This window comes from Pelodiscus sinensis, chromosome 1 (assembly GCF_052426305.1).
Source record: "Pelodiscus sinensis isolate ZL-2025 chromosome 1, ASM5242630v1, whole genome shotgun sequence".
Lineage (NCBI taxonomy): Eukaryota > Metazoa > Chordata > Testudines > Trionychidae > Pelodiscus > Pelodiscus sinensis.
This window is the reverse complement of record NC_143052.1, coordinates 152,537,229-152,555,060: the sequence shown is the minus strand read 5'-3', so window position 1 is coordinate 152,555,060 and position 17,832 is coordinate 152,537,229. Positions and strand designations below refer to the sequence as shown.

The 17,832-nt window shown below is 42.8% G+C and overlaps 1 protein-coding gene across 6 annotated transcripts in view; it reads right to left on the bottom strand.

Moving 5' to 3' along the window:
• CCDC191 (coiled-coil domain containing 191) overlaps positions 1-17,832 on the bottom strand; it is a 28,324-nt gene that overhangs the window by 6,675 nt on the left and 3,817 nt on the right. For 5 of the 6 annotated variants that reach the window (XM_075906459.2, XM_075906444.2, XM_014577709.4 and 2 more), the window contains 10 exons: positions 14,953-15,099; positions 13,679-13,857; positions 12,508-12,731; positions 11,636-11,786; positions 10,011-10,201; positions 8,812-9,061; positions 6,969-7,444; positions 6,222-6,316; positions 1,005-1,087; positions 68-169 (listed from right to left, as the gene is read on the bottom strand). In XM_075906459.2, the coding sequence (XP_075762574.2) occupies positions 68-169; positions 1,005-1,087; positions 6,222-6,316; positions 6,969-7,444; positions 8,812-9,061; positions 10,011-10,201; positions 11,636-11,786; positions 12,508-12,731; positions 13,679-13,857; positions 14,953-15,099 (1,898 nt within the window). Of the gene's footprint in view, positions 1-19; positions 170-1,004; positions 1,088-6,221; positions 6,317-6,968; positions 7,445-8,811; positions 9,062-10,010; positions 10,202-11,635; positions 11,787-12,507; positions 12,732-13,678; positions 13,858-14,952; positions 15,100-17,832 lie in introns of all 6 variants that reach the window. The other variant, XM_075906475.2, reaches the window with a different exon arrangement.

Sequence of the window (17,832 nt, the reverse complement as noted above, 5' to 3'; positions counted from 1 at the left end):
GCTGCCACGGGGCTTTTACTCTCTATGGACGTGGTTGTGAGGTAAAGGCATGGAGTGTCCTGTGCACCAGTTTCTGCTGTCTCCTCTCCTCTCGCCTCTTCTCCAGCTGGGCCTCTTTTTCAGCAGCCTCCTTCCTCTGATGCTCTTCCTCTTCAGCCTTCAGCTGCACCTTGGAAAGAAGGACATGGCTGGGACAAAATTTACTGCATTTGAACTTTAACAGGGACAAAGGACATTCAGACCAATGACCAGGGTGAGCATGCTGCTTTCAGCAGTGACCAGTAACTGTTGTGCAGTGATGTACATGAGGGTGGGGAAGGACACTGCTTCCTGAGACCTACAAGTGATCACTGTATATAGCCTGAAGCACTGCATTTGACAACCCTTCTCTTTGCCTGAATAACTTTACACATTCCTGAAGGTTATCCAGCCCCAGTGTCTCACTTGGCCATGATTTCCACAGGCTGCCTGCCTCTATGATCTGTGATGTTCTACTTTTATTCCCATGCAAAAAACATCAAAGTTAGTGTTATGGTGGCTCAGCTGTATTTCCCTGATGCGCCATGGACACTCAAAGTCAAGGAAGCTGTTTCACTGAGGCAACATTCAGACCCAGCACAACGCTCTTCTCCAAACATTCATCTATTTGCTTATGTTGTGAAATAATCTGGATCCGTGCCTGCTCACCAATTAAAACCTTTCTAAGGTTTGATTAAGCCTCCTCTACCCAGCTCCTTCAGGATCCTTTTCAGGTCGAGCGTGGACGGGGGCTGCTCTGGCCAGTAAGAGTGAGAGTTACTGGTTAACCCTTCACATCTCTAGTTGATATAGGGCTTAGAGAGGGTTTTTTTATAGTTTTTTGGAGTGTCTATTATAATTCACCTATGGGCTCAAGTTAAACATTTAAATGAAGGTGTTTTTCCCAGCACTTGACTGTGAGGGGCTTCCTTTCACGGTCCCTCTCTGAGCCAGGGTGTCTCCATTTAGTTCTTGGCTTTACATACCAGTTTCTCCTCCTCTCTTTTTCTCTTGATCTCTTCCAGTTCCCTCCTCCGTTCTGCTCGGTGAATTGCTCTCTCTTCCATGGCTAGAGAATTAGGACCAAGGGGACATGAAGTTTAAGTTTATAAAAGCTACAAGGCCATGGTAGCAATTGGGAACAGGATAGATGTGCAGTTCTGTCTCCAAACTCTCACTCAAGCTTGGCATGGTCAGTATTGAGGAGCTTGGGTCCTGCCAGGTCTTTAGACTGGCAATGCAGGGAAGGACTTGTAGGAAGAGTTCGGAGTGCTGACACTGACTACGACTGACTCCCTGTGGCCATCTTTCAGAGCAACTCACTGATGGGCTCTGGAAGGATTCATGTCCAGAGTGTCTGTAGCACAGAACTTTTAAGAGAAAGTGATACATGCAGAGAATCTGTTCCTTTCCTCTCTCCCACCCCTATGAGAGACATGATTGACCTTAGCAAGAAGCTGTGCGTGTGGCCAGGTATGATAAGAGCATTGAGCAGATCATACAAAAGTGTTGGTTAAATACATTCTACCAACAGCCCTTCTTTATCCCTGAAAATGGCCAGTTTAGGTGTAAGCAGAGTGTTCCCATGGATTTTGCTTGAGAAGATAAGCAATACTTTCTTGCAGTGCTTGGGGGATTATTCAGTATGGTAGGTTATAAATTATTGCAGCATCCACAACAGTCTCAGCAGCCAGTCAGCAAAAATTACACACATCTGGGGTAACAAACAGAAAAGGATACTCTTAATCCCCCCTCCCACCCACCGGAAGGCCTTTTGAACTGGGCTCTTGCTACAGTTCAAAAGCAGAGGTGCTGGTTCCCTTATAGACTAATCAAATAGCCATGGAAATCCCATTGACGATTTGATTAGTTAATTAATCTAAACTGAACAACTCTATTCTTAGGACTTTAAGAATGGTTTGAAACCAAACTCCAAGAAGGGCTGAGGTTCTTATTAACTTGTGAAAAGGGTCCAGGGAGGGAAACCAAAGCAGGGTGCCATAGAACTGCCACACAGGGGCACTTAAGAGACAGCTGATCTTGCTGCAAGTCCAAGACCCAGTCCCTCCACTCTACAATGGCTGGGGGTGTAACATCCCTTATCAGTAAAAACTGGCAGTACACCTCAAGTCAGACTTCGAGGACACTCACATGGAGAATTTTCTTCTTATTTTTCTGTTTGGATGAAGAGGTGCAATACAGCTGATTTAAGGGAACCTGCAATGGGATCACCAAGAGACCTGGACATATTGGCTGGGGAGAGAGGTAAAATCCATGACTATGGATTTAGGGTTCAGTCTTGGAGACCTTACTCACAAAGGACTTCAGGATGGATCTCTTGGGGTACGTGTACAGTTATAGAGTTGGCATTACTTCTCACATGGCTGTTGTGAGATCAGTTGAAATGCAGCAATCTCATTGGTCAGCAGGTAGGTGATGTCATCAAGGAGTCTCTCCTGTATGTTCTGTCAGAGCCAGTCTTTGCCCCTCTGTGTCAGAGTGACGCAGTGGCAGGTGCAGTCCCCAACCCAAAGGTAGTTTAGTCTTTTTAGCACAGTAAAGAAATTGCTTCCCCAGCTCTGCCTGGGCTTTCAAAGCCAGGCTGTTTTGCTATTATAGATGGGCCCAAGTCAACTGAATATGGACTATGATCCCTTCCTTCAAAGATTGTGGGATTTTGCTAGGGTCTGGGGTTTGGGTTCAAACCCATCTCGAGTTGATACAGGGATAACAACAGAGCCGGGGAGTGGGAACCATCAGCAAAGCATCTGATCTTCCAACAGATAAGTGCAATGAGTCACTGGACTGTAATTAGCAGTTGTTAGTAGGGATGGCTACCCACTTTCCAGCTGTCACTCTGTAGGAGTGGGGAAGAGAAAGCGGGGCTCCCAGGTCTCCCTGAGCTCACACTCATTGGTGTGTTCATATAAATACAAGAGATGGGACTAAGGTTTTAAATTCAAATCCAGATTTCATACACTGCAGTGTCTGATTGTATTTGGTTGGATCCATTATATGAATTGGGAGGCGAATGTGACCAGCTCAAATTTTGGTCCAAATTCCAAACCTATCTCGAATTTGGGAGTCCTTTGATCTGTGAATTTGGTTCATGCCCCTTCCGCCTTAGTATAGCCCAATACTGACTAAAATGAGGCAGCCTGAGAGAAAGTAAGAGACAGAGGTGTTAAATCAATGCAACATAGCACAGAAAGGACCCATGGGCTGAGGGGACTTCATGAGTTTTGATAAGTTTCTGCCAGAGAACAGAACAAAGAGTGAATAGGAATTATTCACAGCTTGACATGCTAGTAGTATCAGACTAAAGCCAAAGAAGGAAACACAACTGAGACCCAAAGGAAATATAGTAAGTAGGATTAGTTATTGGAATAAACTAGCAATGGCAGTTCCACCAGTGCAGAGATTCGAGAAAAGGCTTTAGCACAAATGGCATTTGGGTGGGATTTTTAATAGTACCTAAGTGAGGTAAGAGTATAATCAAAATCAATGAGACTTGTATTCCTAAAGCACATTTTGATTCCACTCATAGAGCTATGTCAATTGTGTAGCTTAAGTCAAAATAGCTTATTTCGGCTTTTGGTGCTCCAAAGCCCAAAATTTGGTGGTGATGGGGGATTTCAACTATCCAGATATATATTGGGAAAATAACACAGCAGGGCACAGACTATCCAATAAGTTCTTGGACTGCACTGGAGACAACTTTTTATATCAGAAGGTTGAAAAAGCTACCATGGGGGAAGTTGTTCTAGATTTGATCCTAACAAATAAGCAGGAACTGGTTGAGAATTTGAAAGTAGAAGGCAGCTTGGGTGAAAGTGATCATGAAATCATAGAGTTCACAATTCTAAGGAAGGGTAGAAGGGAGAACAGCAAAATAGAGATAATAGATTTCGGGAAGGCGGATTTTGGTAAGCTCAGAGAGCTGATAGGTAAGGTCCCATAGGAATCAAGATTGAAGGAAAAAACAACAGAGGAGGTGCATAACTGGCTGGATAATCGTACTCAGAGAGTAGTTATTAATGGTTCACAATCCTGCTGGAAAGGTATAACTAGTGGGGTTCTGCAGGAGTCTGTTTTGGGACCGGCTCTGTTCAATATCTTTATAAACCATTTAGATATTGGCATAGAAAGTACGCTTATTAAGTTTGCAGATGATACCAAGCTGGGAGGGGTTGAGGATAGGGTCATAATTCAAAATGATCTGGACAAATTGGAGAAATGGTCTGAGGTAAACAGGATGAAGTTTAATAAAGACAAATGTAAAGTGCTCCACTTAGGAAGGAACAATCAGTTTCACATGTACAGAATGGGAAGCGACTGTCTAGGAAGAAGTACGGCAGAAATGGATCTAGGGGTTATAGTGGACCACAAACTGAATATGAGTCAGCAGTATGATGCTGTTGCAAAAAAGCAAACATGATTCTGGGACGCATTAACAGGTGTGTTGTGAGCAAGACTTGAGAAGTTATTCTTCTGCTCTGCTCTGCGCTGGTTAGGCCTCAGTTGGAGTATTGTGTCCAGTTCTGGGCACCACATTTCAAGAAAGATGTGGAGAAATTGGAGAGGGTCCAGAGAAGAGCAACAGGAATGATTAAAGGTCTAGAGAACATGACCTATGAAGAAAGGCTGAAAGAATTGGGTTTGTTCAGTTTAGAAAAGAGAAGACTGAGGGGGGACATGATAGCCAATTTCAGGTATCTAAAAGGGTGTTATGAGGAGGGAGAAAAATTGTTCATCTTGGCCTCTGAGGATAGAACAAGAAGCAATGGGCTTAAACTGCAGCAAGAGAGGTTTAGGTTGGACATTAGGAAAAAGTTCCTGTCAGGGTAGCCAAACACATAAATTGCCCAGGGAGGTTGTGGAATCTCCATCTCTGGAGATATTTAAGAGTAGGTTAGATAACTGTCTATCAGATATGGTCTAGACTGTATCTGGTCCTGCCACGAGGGCAAGGGACTGGACTCGATGACCTCTTGAGGTCCCTTCCAGTCCTAGTATTCTATGTCCCCCTCTCAGTCTTCTCTTTTCCAAACTAAACAAGCCCAGTTCTTTGTCTTCCCTCATAGCTCATGTTTTCTAGACCTTTAATCATTTTTGTTGCTCTTCTCTGGACCTTCTCCAATTTCTCCACATTTTTCTTTGGGCCCAGAACTGGACACAACATTTCAATTGAAGCCTAATCAGCATGGAGTAGAGCCAAAGAATTACTTCTTATGTCTTGCTCACAACACCTCTGTTAACACATCCCAGGACCAGGTTTGATTTTTTTTGCAACAGTGTCACACGGTTGACTCATTTTGCTTGTGGTCCACTATGACCCCTAGTTCCCTTTCTGCAGTACTCCCTTCCTAGACAGTTGCTTCCCATTTTGTATGTGTGAAACTAATTTTTCCTTCATTCCTAGCTGAATGAATTAAAAGGGGGGGGAGGCGCTTTCCCTTCTAAACGATCTGATTCTACTCAAGAGATGGAGGCAGGACACTGGCCCATAGGGACCAATGGTCTGAGGCAATAATTATAAATCCAGTGCATATATTAGGTGTGTGATCCTGGCTAATATGCTTGGGGTTAAACAGGCTGCTGATTTGGGGCTGAGGATTTTTATCTCCAGATTAGATTGGTGGTTTTTTTGGCCTTCCTCTGCAGCATCAAGTGGCTTCATCTTCTAGGGTCCCCTAGGCCTACTGCATAAAAACCAGCTTTCTGCCATTGCAAGGGGCTTGCTTTTTAGAGCACCTTGGCCCTGCCTGTTTTCTAGCTGCTAGCTAAGAATAGTTTAGTTGCCTGGAACCTCCACATTTTGCAGCTTAATTAGCCCTGATTTGGATTTTATACAGCCGTGATAAAATTAACATGGAGCAACTGTAGTGTGAGATGTTTCTATTATAAAATCACTACTGTCAGATGATACAGAGAGGCTGCTATGGGCACTAGATCCACAGAGTTGGGAGCGTGAGATGAAATGTCTCGATGTTCCCTCATCATCTGCTGGACAAGTGGCACAGGCCCTGCCCTTGGCCTGAAAGATTGTCTGGAGCCACATGAGCAAGGCTGACAAGTGGGATTCAGATTCCCTGCAAAGGGAGGACTATTCAGAAGCAGGGCCAGAGGGATATAGATAGGAAGAAGCTCTATTCTCTGGAAAGGAGGGCAGAAATGGTCTTTGCTACCACGCTGAACAATACCTTTCAGTATGGGATGAGCCGAGGGCAGCAGATTTGAGTTCCTCCTGCTTTGGGTCACTGTTTTTGTGCTCTCTGGCCCCAACGACACAGGTGAACTGAGAAGTGGGGGGAAAAAAAAACACTAGCATCATCATCTTCCAGAGGACTGGAGGTCTTGTGTATAATAATCCAGGGTGAGAGTCAGGAGTCAGGGCATCTCTTCTCAGTTTTGCTGCAGTCTCATTGTGTGACCTTGGGGAAGTCACTCAGCTTCTCTATGTCCCAGTTTCCCTATCTGTAAAACAGGGTTAATGATATATTCCTACATCACAAGTGGGTTTTGAGACTCAATTAATTAATGCCTGTGAAGGGAAATAAGATCCTTGGCTAAGGCTTTTACAGAAACATAAAGTAGCAGATAGTGTTGTAGTAAATAAATCCATTTTGCTCCTATCATTAACAACAACAGAGCATCTTGCGTCCCAAAGTGCCTTACATGTTTAACATGCCTTTAAATGCAATGGGCAATGCAAAGTACTCAGAGAAGCATAAAGGATTTGACCCAGCTAACACCACCCTGAGCATTGGCTCAAAAGGAAGAGCAACACCTAATGCATCATTAACACCACTTTCAGCTGCATGGAGTTATGATGTGGAGATCTGCCATGCAAGTGCTGACCTAAATAACTTTGTTCATCTTATCAGAAGGACTAAGATGCTCTGGATAGTACAGTCTACCCCCACTATGGCTCAGTAAGATCTCTGTACCTTAAAGATGACATACTCTTGCAGCTTGACTGATCTCCTCTCTTCAGCATTTTTTCTTTAGTTTTTGGGACTGGATTGTTGAGTGCCATGGTGGCAGCTGTGGCTTGCTCTGCTTCCTGCTTAGCCCTCCTCAGCCGTTCGTTTTCCTGCAGTTCAAGGATCATCTCCCGTTGTTCTTGAAGCTGCCTCTTCTGCTCTTCAATCAGCTGCTGCTGGAAGGCATGGCGGTGCTCAAAATGGCTTCTGAAGGCGGGGGCCATTTTTTTGTCAGAGGTCCCAAACCACTGTACTGGAGCGAGTGTTTGATTACTGGATTCAGTGTGATCCTGTGAATTCCCAGCAGCATGTTGCAGGGCACCCTGCCAGGCATACTTGGGCTTCTTACATGAACGAAGACTGGGTGCGTGACGAGCATCTTGACAGTGAGTCTCTACTGGATTGTTGGGCTCTGCCAGAAAAAGGGACGTTTCAGTTACCTGCAAGGGAAGGATTTGTCATTGACTGAAGTCAAGAACTCCACTGCTCTTGAATAGCTAGGAGCATTTTTCTGAATGAAGCAACAATAAACTCAGTCTGAGAGGCAGGGTAACCTCATGTGTGTACTCTCGCTATAATTTTTACTAATTGTAGTGCTATCCCAGGGAGGGAGGAAGTACAGGAGCTACTAGGTGGGCAGAGGAGCTCCTGAACTAGCCAAAACCAGTGGATTTAAACCCAAAGAAGGATTAACACAATCTTATTTGGACTGGGGTGTTCTGATTAGGCATGAAGGCTTAGATTAAAAGAAATACAGATGCAACAAGGTAGTCTACAGGACCAATCTATCTGGGTAGTTAAGGAAGACATAAAAGGGACTGGTTTACAATGGCACTATGGCAGCTTTACACCTCAGAGCTGCACAGAAATCAAAATAGTTAAATAGTCATAAAACTATTTGGTGATAAACTAGGCTCAAACTTTTAAAACATGTGGCCTTCCCTCTCAGAATTGTATGACTAGTGAATACTGAGATCTGCTTCATAAGCCAAATTCTCCCCTCAGTTACAAATATGACACTCCCATTAGAATGGTGTATCTTAGCGAAGGATTCACTGGGGCTGCAAAGATGGAACTGGGAAATTTTGCTTTCACTTATCTCTATGCAACCCCACCGAGCTCAGAAGAGTTACATTGGCATAAGTGAAGGAAAATTTTGGTCTGACACAAGTATAATTTTTTTATTATTTATCTATATTATGGTAGCATCTAAAGGCCTCAATCAAGTATCAGAGCCTTGTCACTCTAGGAATTATACATACCTAAGGAAGACAGTCCTAGCTGACAGCTTACAATCCAACTATGCACATGCTTATTCTCTTCTTTGTGATGTAGATTAGACACTTCTTGGGCCAAATTCAGTTATCTTGTTCTTTAAACTCAATGGGATTACATTCATTTAACTAAGGGTAGAATTTGGCATTTTCTTCTAAGACCTTGACTATTGTCAATGTATATGATTCTTTGGCATATATAGTCATAAAAAGAGTAACTTTAATCTCCCTTCAAAAGAGATCCACATGGTGCGAGTCTCTACTTGGAAAACATCGTGGGATTATACTTAAAAAAAACCCAGTCTCTAGTGCTTTACCTTCCCATTCACCTCTAATCTTTAAAAACACATTTCTATAGTGCCTGAACAATAGGGCACGCCTAGAAAATGCACATGATGCAGCAGATCCATGAAGCTGTACTAGGGGAGTACTGAGCACTGTGTCATAAAGCACCAAGGAGGTCAATTTTTAGAGCTGTGATTCATGACTGTGGGAGGTATGGGGATGAGGAACTATATGAGAGAGAACTTTACCTCCTCTTGCCTCACAGGTTGATCCAGGGTCACTTTTTTCATCCTGGTCCTGCTAACATCCCATGATCCGTCTGTGTCAAGTTTCCCCGCTGATGCTGCCTCCAGTAGCTGCACCATCTTCTTCCTAGTTTCCTCCTGTTTCAACTGTAGCTCTCTCTTTTCAGCCTCAGCTCGGCTCCAGAGCTGCCACTCTGTAAAGCAGCAACGTAAAACCCGTTTCCGATTATGCTCAATAGCCAACATCTTTTTCCTGGAAAATAAAGCATTTCGGTTAACAGACATGAAACAGGCCTCTCTACTAGCATGCTTAAAATGAATAATATCCCACTCTTATGTAGCGTTTTTCATCAGTAGCTCTCCAAGTGCTTTACAAAGAAACTCAATGTAATTATCCCCATTTTAAAGATGGGGAAACAGAAACACCAAGGCATGAAGTGACTTGCCCAAGGACACCCAGCAAGCTAGTGGAAGAGCTGGGCCTAAAATCCAGATCTCCTAAATACCAGCCCAGTGCTCTATCCATTGGGCCACCATGTCTTGCCAGGTGGTGACCTTTACCAAATGGATGGAACAATCCAGAACATCATCAAATTTCATATTTTTCTGAGTTCTGCTTGATATCACTCGATTCTTTGAAAATCATCTACTACATTTACAAAAGATTAAAGGATGCTTATGATATATACAGATGACATAAATTGGGTTCTTTAAATATATTTTCCAGCTTGTTTTACAATCCCCATCCTCCTATATGGGAGTGAAAAGGATACAGTCCTGCCCACTCCAGCTGTCTAGAGGTGAGGGGTAGCCCCACCTGCAGAATATGCTACTGTCTGTGGGAGTCCAGCCAGCAAGTTCTTCTTGAAGGCATCAAGCCTAACTAATCTCTGATGTAACTCCAGTGAATCACTGGATTCATCAGTATGAATTTGGCTCTACATATATTTGGGACCTGGAGGAAAGAGTGAGCCAATGAAGGAAGTTCCATGAAAGACACTCAAATAGAGAAATTGGAGGTTGTTGGAAAGAGGGGTTCAAGTCCTTGATCAGATCCAGCTTCATTTCTCGAACTGCAGGTGATGTGTAGATTTATTAGGAACAAGACTTTCCACATACTCAGAAAGAGACCATACTATTTCACAACCTTCTGCTTAGCACTAGATTCTGTTTGAAGGCTGCTAGTTTCTAAGAGCCACTACCTGTTTTGATCTCTGAGATGAGTCTCCAACTGCTGAGTCTCCTGTTCCAACTTCTGGAACCACGTATAGTCCCTCCAGGCTCGCAGGGCCTTCTGCTGGCACTTCCAGTCAGCCAGGGCCCTGGCTTTCCCCATTTTAATCCTATGATCCAGAATGAGTTTGTACCAGGCAGAGAAATGCTGCTGTAGGCACTGCAACAAAAAAGCGTATGGAGCCATTGAGCAAGAACATTTCATCACACAAATACTGATCCTCGCAACCCTTCCCTTGGTCTTTCCTTTTGAACAACCTTGTTCAAACCCACAGCAAAGACTTGAGAACTAATATAAAAATAGCAATATTTATTATGCAGTTCTACTCTGAAAAGTGACTGTAAAAACAGCATCATGGAATCCATGTTCATTGTTTCATGGTGACTCCAAAGCAAAATGTGCTCAATTTACAAGTAAAAAGGAATAACTCATGAGAGAGAAATACAAAAATAAAATTCTAGAATTAGGATTGTCCCTAAATGCAGAAAGCACACGTTTCTAGAGAAGACTGCCCTGCATGTAGAACTCTTTTACAAATTACTCCATAAACTGCTTGCTTGGTTTTTAAAAAGCATCTTAATAAAGATAATTCCCAGTGCTAAAATTTACAATGTGACATAGAGTCACCCTCATTTTGCTGGGAAGTTGGCCCCCACCTCCCTCAATTATACTGGCTGCCTCTGCAAGCGATTTACACCTTGGACAGAAGAGTAATTTGCTATCTAATCTATCTCTTAATTCTAGCCCTGTCACAGGAGATGCTCCAAGTGGGTCAGCTCATAACAGTTCTTTAGCTGTTCTTTTGTTATTACCTCCTGTATTAATTGCATCAGCATTCCCAGACATGGAAATCCAGAGACTTATAAAGAGAACAACATGTTAGCTACTTAAGTTAATAATGAAGGATTCATTATTGCTTATCTCTGCTCAGTTTCTGCCCTTGAAAATGTACAGCTCAGATTATCCCATTCTTAAATCCCTCTGTAGTTTCATTTGGACTCTTCACTCCCTGTCTTAATTGTGATGTTGTGTTGCTAGGCATGCTCCACTCCAGTAGCACGGCATTTGAATTGTAGACAAAGTGATCCTTAGGGCTAGATGGCTTCTCAATTTGAGTATTAAAGGGTTCTACTGTATTAAATGTGCTTCAGGTATATATAATGTGATGACGAATGATTTATTCATTAAAAATATAGTGTAATGTCATTCATACCTCCGCACATGAACATTATTCCTTATAATGAGCTTATTCACTCTATAGGGTGTTCACTACAAGAGGCTTTCCATTTCCAAATGTTTAATAAACCTACACTTTTAGCACAGACTGGACACCCAGCAACCCAGAGGCAGAACAAGGATTACGATTCAGGAGTCCTCTATTCCCAGTGCCCCCTTCTAACCACTAGGCAAGAGTTTCCCAAACCATCTTCTACTTTCTCTCAGTGGATTTTTTATCTTACTCTCCCCACACAAGACACTCAGGAGGAGGCAGAAGGTCTGTCAGCCAGGGCTTCAGACTTCAGTGAGAGTTGTGTGAGTACATAGCTGAGCGCAGAATTTGGCTCAGAGTGCTAAATACAGGAAGATGCTCACTCTCTGGTTTTCACTGTGGATCTTGCTCAGCAGCTCTTGCAGTCTCCTTTGTTTCTCCTCTTTCTCCTGCTCCCGGGGTATTGGTGTAGTGTGAGACAGGCCCACTGCTGCCAATTTCTGAGCTTTTTCTAATTCTTGTCTTTTTCTCTCTCTGCAAGTAAGAATCAAAGGCAGATAGTAAATAAAGGAGGAATGCTGTGGGTATGGGTCTCACCCCTTTCTGAACCAATTTGCTGAGAATGACCTCTCTGGCTTGAGGTTCCAGAACACAGTAGTAGAAGAGTATCAAGAAAGCACACACTAAGAACTAGGATCCCATAGATGCCTATGGGATAGGTGACAGTTGCCACTGTGGAAAGTGCAAGCCTATGGAGAAAAGTGGCAGTCGCAGTGCCGCCATGGGCTAAAGCAGTGTGGAAGGTATGAGCCTAAGGAGCTCCTATGCTCAGCAGACCCAAAGATCCTGCCACTGAACAGTTTTGAGCTGCATTGGCCATGAACAGATACTTTCTTTCCCCTCTCCTAAAAGGAGATGGCTCCAATTGTAAATGCCAGAGTTCTGATGTGTACACGTTGATAGATGTTGGCACCGGATTCATTTTTTAAAACTGCCAGCTGCTGTGAAGTAACTAGAGACTGCAGTGGTGCTGCCTCCAGAGTTAATCATTTAAAATATGTACCTTATGAGGGCTCAGGACCCCAGGAGGCAGGGTTTTTTGACACTACAATGTCTTATATTTTTAGTCTGAGCTCACTGCATCCAGTAGCCAATGACTAAAGAAATTCCTTTTCATTTGGGGTCCAGAGGCCCTGTAGATCAAATAATTAGATGGAGCTTGAGTACCATTCTCTCCCTCCCCACTCCATCTTACATTTTTCGTGCTTCTCCCATGATGTGCCTCTTCTCTGCCATCTTTTTCCTCAGCTTCACCATCTCCCTCTGGAGCGCCTCCTCCTCCTTCCTGGCCTCCAGAGCCTGCCTTTTGTTCTCCTCCTGCACTCGCTGCTTGGCCTCAACAAGGGCTAATTTTTTCAAGATCTTTTCTCGTCTCTGGAGCTCTAGCTCCTTCTGACGCCTTAAACAGTTTTCTTTCACCTGGGAAGGAAGATCACAGCAATGAGTCAAGGCAGCAGTAGTGACAAGAGTTGTATCATCTGAAGAAAGACTTCTGGGGTTCTTTTTAAACTGTGAGAAGGTGAGTCTCAATCAGGTGGCCCATACAGGGAAGGTCACACCACACAAAAGCTCATTTTTTCCTTGTACTCCTCCCTTGATCTGTGCATTTCTACCTGTTTGTCTCTTGTCTTACTCTGAGACTGTAAGTTCTGTGTGGCAGGGCCCCAGGAGGCAGGGTTTTTTGACACTACCATGCCTTGTATTTTTAGACAGAGCTCACTGGTTCAGTGTTTGTATAGTACTTAGCCCAGTGGAGTCCTGTTCCCTGACAGGGGCTTCTGGGTGCTCTGATGATAATAATAGAAATTATCTACTATATATATATATATTTGAGAGAGTTTGGCTGTCTGTGAGTGAGTGAGCTTCAGCCCTTACCTCCTCCCCACATAACTTAAAGCAAGGCAAAGGTTTGGTTATGATAAAAGGAAGCTGTATACCAAATTTTGTGGTCCTTGCTCTTACTATTTAGGAGTTCTTAAACAAACAGACAGACAGATGACTGACTCAATCACTCAAAAACTCTCTCAGATATAGTAGATAGCCAACTGTAAGGTCATATCCAAGAAACAGAATGCAGGGTATATTTATAGGAGTGAGGAGTCTATTCCAGTAAGCAGGTACTCTGGGAAAAAAAACTTCTCTTTTCGTCTATGTAAGTTTTCATACCATATTCACTGCTAGCACTTTCCATTAGAGCCCTTAACTAATGCAAATGCTATCCTCATTCACAGAAACGCCTAATACTTTTGAGAACTGTCCTATGCTATTTGCCTCAATTATACCATGTAACGAGTTTCACAAGTTAATCTGTGTTCCATAAAGAGTGTTTCCTCATGTAGCTTTCCACGTGTTGCCTTTTCCTTTACCTGCTTGTGTCTTAGCTCCATGGTAATTCGTGGGTCCCTTGTTTTTTTCTTCTCCTTGATTTCTTCAGTCCTGAGGTCTTGCAATATCCCACAGCTTACCACTTCATTTTGCAGAAGATTCTGCAGAAAATCCTGAACAGTGGTACTTTCCATTTCTTGTTCCAGATAACCACACAAATCTGTAATAAAAAATCCAGATCACCTCATAGTAGTTTGTAATTAACAAACCACAGAGCCTAATGCCATCAAGCATAACATGATTAAACAGAGAACTGCTCAGTTTGTGATAAGGAAGTTAAATTGTGGTTATCTGACTAATCGTGTAGTCAATTTGTGATTAGTTGATAAGGGCCGGTCTACAGAGCTGCAGCGGGGGTAGCTCCAAGAGCCAGCTCAAGCCATACCGGCTCCAAGAGCCACCTGTGCTGCGGCTGTGCATTTTAAATGTAGTAAGAGCCGCTGGGATCTTACTACATTTAAAATGCAGAGATGCAGCGTCTTGAACCAGTGCAAATCTGAACTGCTTTGTCCCGGGGCTCGCACTGAGTCCAGCAGCCCCTGTTTGTGGAGGCCAGCCCTGTTCACTGCAAACATGGTGAGCCTCGGCCCGCTGCAGGCAGAGGCTGCTTCATAGCAGCCTCTCCTATCTCCCCCTGCTGCCTTTTAAACTGGTTCCCCCAGCACCAGCTTAAGCTGGATCCCCCAGCACCAGCACACAGAGGCAGCAAGGCGGGGGAAGTGAATACTCGATACTTCACTTGACTATCTGATAAGCTTATGCTTATCGGGTAGTTGACTACATGCTAACATCCTTAGTTTCTGAATGTAATCCTGCCTAAAGAAGTCATGTTCACTGCACTCCATTTCTCTTCAAGAAACTAAAGCAGTCTCAAATTCAGTATGTTTAGATGATGATGATGATGATATGATAACAATAATACTTTCCCAATCTTTACTGGCTTGTATTTGAGGATCTCAAACTGTTGTATAAATCTTACGTGCTTTATAGACATTCTGAGTTGGGGACATATTATCTCCATTTTACACAAGCAGAAAATGAAGCACAGAGTTTAAGAGGCCTATTTATGTAATGTCAACAGCAAGTTAATGTCAGAGCTGGGAAAAACCAGAGGATCTACTGACCCCGGTTGTTTTTAAGGAGACTCTTACCTTGGTATGTACATGACTTCTGGCTTTCAAGTCTATGAACTAACCACTATTATCCCTAACCAGTCTTTAAAATTAAGTTAAGAAATGTTTTGCTATGCTCTCACCATCAAACCTCTCATACTTCAGAAAGCCAGCAGGGGGCTCTTCAGCAGAAGTAGAGTCAGCAGCTGCGTCTCCAACATTCTCTTCTTGGTCACATTCTAGCTCTAATCTCAGTTTGGAATTCATCCAATCATTGAGCAGTTCCTGGGCTACAGGGAAAGGGATCAAGGGTTTTACTAGGGTTAGAAATATCGCAGTAAGTATAGAATGGTAAGACTCTGTCCTCTTGGGATTGCTATGCAATGTGCTTTGCAGTTTGTTTTAAATGACCAAAGGGTGATCTGTAAAGGAAAATCTCACTGAATTGACGCTTCCCCACCTCTTCCATTCTTCATATGTGAATAGGCTTGAAAGGTGGAGAGGCTTATTTTATGTGTGTTATATGTATTAGAAATTCAGGTCTTGTCTAGTCTGTTTTTCCTGCAAGACTCTCAATTATACCATGACAGTAAGAGAATTATTAAGATCATGACATCATAGATACCAATAAGGTGAAAACTGATTGACAGATGAAGTTTTCAGTTTTTTTAAACTGACTCCTTGAAACGTTTGTGTTTTCACTCAGGCCCCGATCCTGCAAATGTGTGCATGTAGCCTCAACATGGCTACACATAGGCATAAAGTTAAAACCATATGTTTTGTAGAAATGAGGCCATTTTTTGGCTAATATTTAACTCAAATGCCCAACAGTTGTAAGAAAAGCTTTTAAAAAATAAATACAAAACTCTACCCCTTTAATGAAGAACTAAGAAATAACTCACTCCAAGTCTTTGGTACTACAAATAAGTTATAAAATAAAAATGATGGAGGATATATCTTAGCATTCCAGATACATCTAAGGAAAAATATAAAAAATGAAAAAACAAAACCCAGCACAGCCGAAAATTTCCTTTTCGGGCTTCTGTAAACATTCTAAAAAAGTTCAAAAACAAACAAACAGAAAGACACAAACTCAGAATTTAATCCCTTTCAAGTCCTTGTATCCCAATTTTCAGTCTATAATTAGCCCAATTTAACAACCACAAAGTTTATTCAATCAGAAAAACAGAAGTCAGTTTATCTTGTTCAGGCTGTGTCATTTTTGGACAAAGTGCAGACTCCTCATGTTTGGAATAAAGGAGATTTTAACACTTATTACAGTAATATGTTTCTTAACATAGTGAGGTGACTGCAGAAAATCAATATTCCTATGCATCATAATTGTAGGGAATAGATAAAAGGCTTACAGGCAGTTCTGGGACACTCATGAAAAGATTACTATATATGTAAAGGAAAAAAAACCAAGAAAGACAGGGATTAAAAAATAAGGCATCTTCCATACTTCAGACACTTGAAGAGAGTCAGCTCCATCTCTGAGAGACATTTGAAATTATATACAGAAATCAAAGTGTACACAGATTTATCTGTGCTATTAATAGTGCCACATTATTATAAGTGAAAGAACTGACTTTGAATTTATTAGAAAGAGAGCTTTTTGAGAGACTTTGTATTTGTTTGTTCTGTTCTGTGGATAGCACATTTTTAAGTGTTGCAAAATAATGCAGAGTTATAAAAATCCAATTTGCTTCTAATTTTTTTTACTGACAGTTTAGCTTTTGCATTTCCTTCACTTCAGACAGCACAAATAAAAGTTAATTTCCCTTATGCTTATAGACATTTAAATTTCAAATTTGCAGCATTTGGAATGCAGACATTTCACAAGAAACTAGGGATGTGATAGTGTACATGGTTAAACAGTTAACCAATGAGCGTGGGCTCATCAGTTAACCTTCACAGTAAGGATGGAACTTCCATCGACTAGTCGATAGGCACTTCCGCATTCCTCTTTTGAAAGGAGGAATGTGGAAGTACGCATGCAGCCTGGGGCCAGCATCCCCCGCTCACAGTCCCCCGCAGACCCTGGGCTCCATGCTGCACTGCCACTTTAAAATGCTACGCAGAGCCGGAGTCAGCTGGAGACTTGCCAGCTGATCCCAGGCTGCAGCGCAGCATAGTGCAGAACCCGGAATCAGCTGGGGACTCCCACATGTGCAGCGCCACACAGCTGATCCAGCGTGTGGAGCCCAGGGTCAGTTGGGGACTCCCCAGCTGATCCAGGGTTCCAGCACAGCATTTCGAGGAACCTGGGATCAGCTGGGGAATTCCCGGGGTCAGTTGGGGATTCCCCAGCTGACCCCAGGCTCCATGCACACAGTGCCACACAGCTGATGCCGGGATCAGTTGTGCGATGCTGCCCCTCTGAAACAATGAGGCATTTGCTCCTCTGAAACAATGAGGCATAGTCAACTAGTCTTTAACATCCCTACTTCACAGTTACACATAACTCCCCCCAACCCTGTGCTGCTGCTTCTGATACAGAGGCAGCAGCATAGGGCAAGGGGGGAAGAGGCAGGTGGCTTCGCGGGAACTGATGCTAGCAGGGAGATGGCTTAAATGCCAGCTCTCCGTGCACACCAGCTCTTGCAAAGCCACCTCCTCTTCCCCCTCGTGTAAATGTTTAATTGCTGAAAATTTCTGCAATTACATGTTTACAATTAAAAACTCTTTTTAATATCCCTACAAGAAAAAATTATTTATTGGAAAAAATCTTCCACGGGAATGTAAAAGATCAAATAAAATTATTCATAGATTTTATGAAACTATTTAGGTCATCTAATCCTACCTCCGTATAACAAACAATTGTATGCAGTTAGTTGTGTAGGGAATCTCAACAGCATGTGTTTGACTAAAGCAATTCTTCCAAAAATGCATCTGGTCTTGATTTGAAGACTTCAGAGAGAATCCACCACTTCCCTTGTTTGTTCCAATGGTTAATCAGCCTCACTGTCAAATATGTATCCCTTATTTCTAATCTGAAATTGTCTGACTTCAGCTTCCAGCCA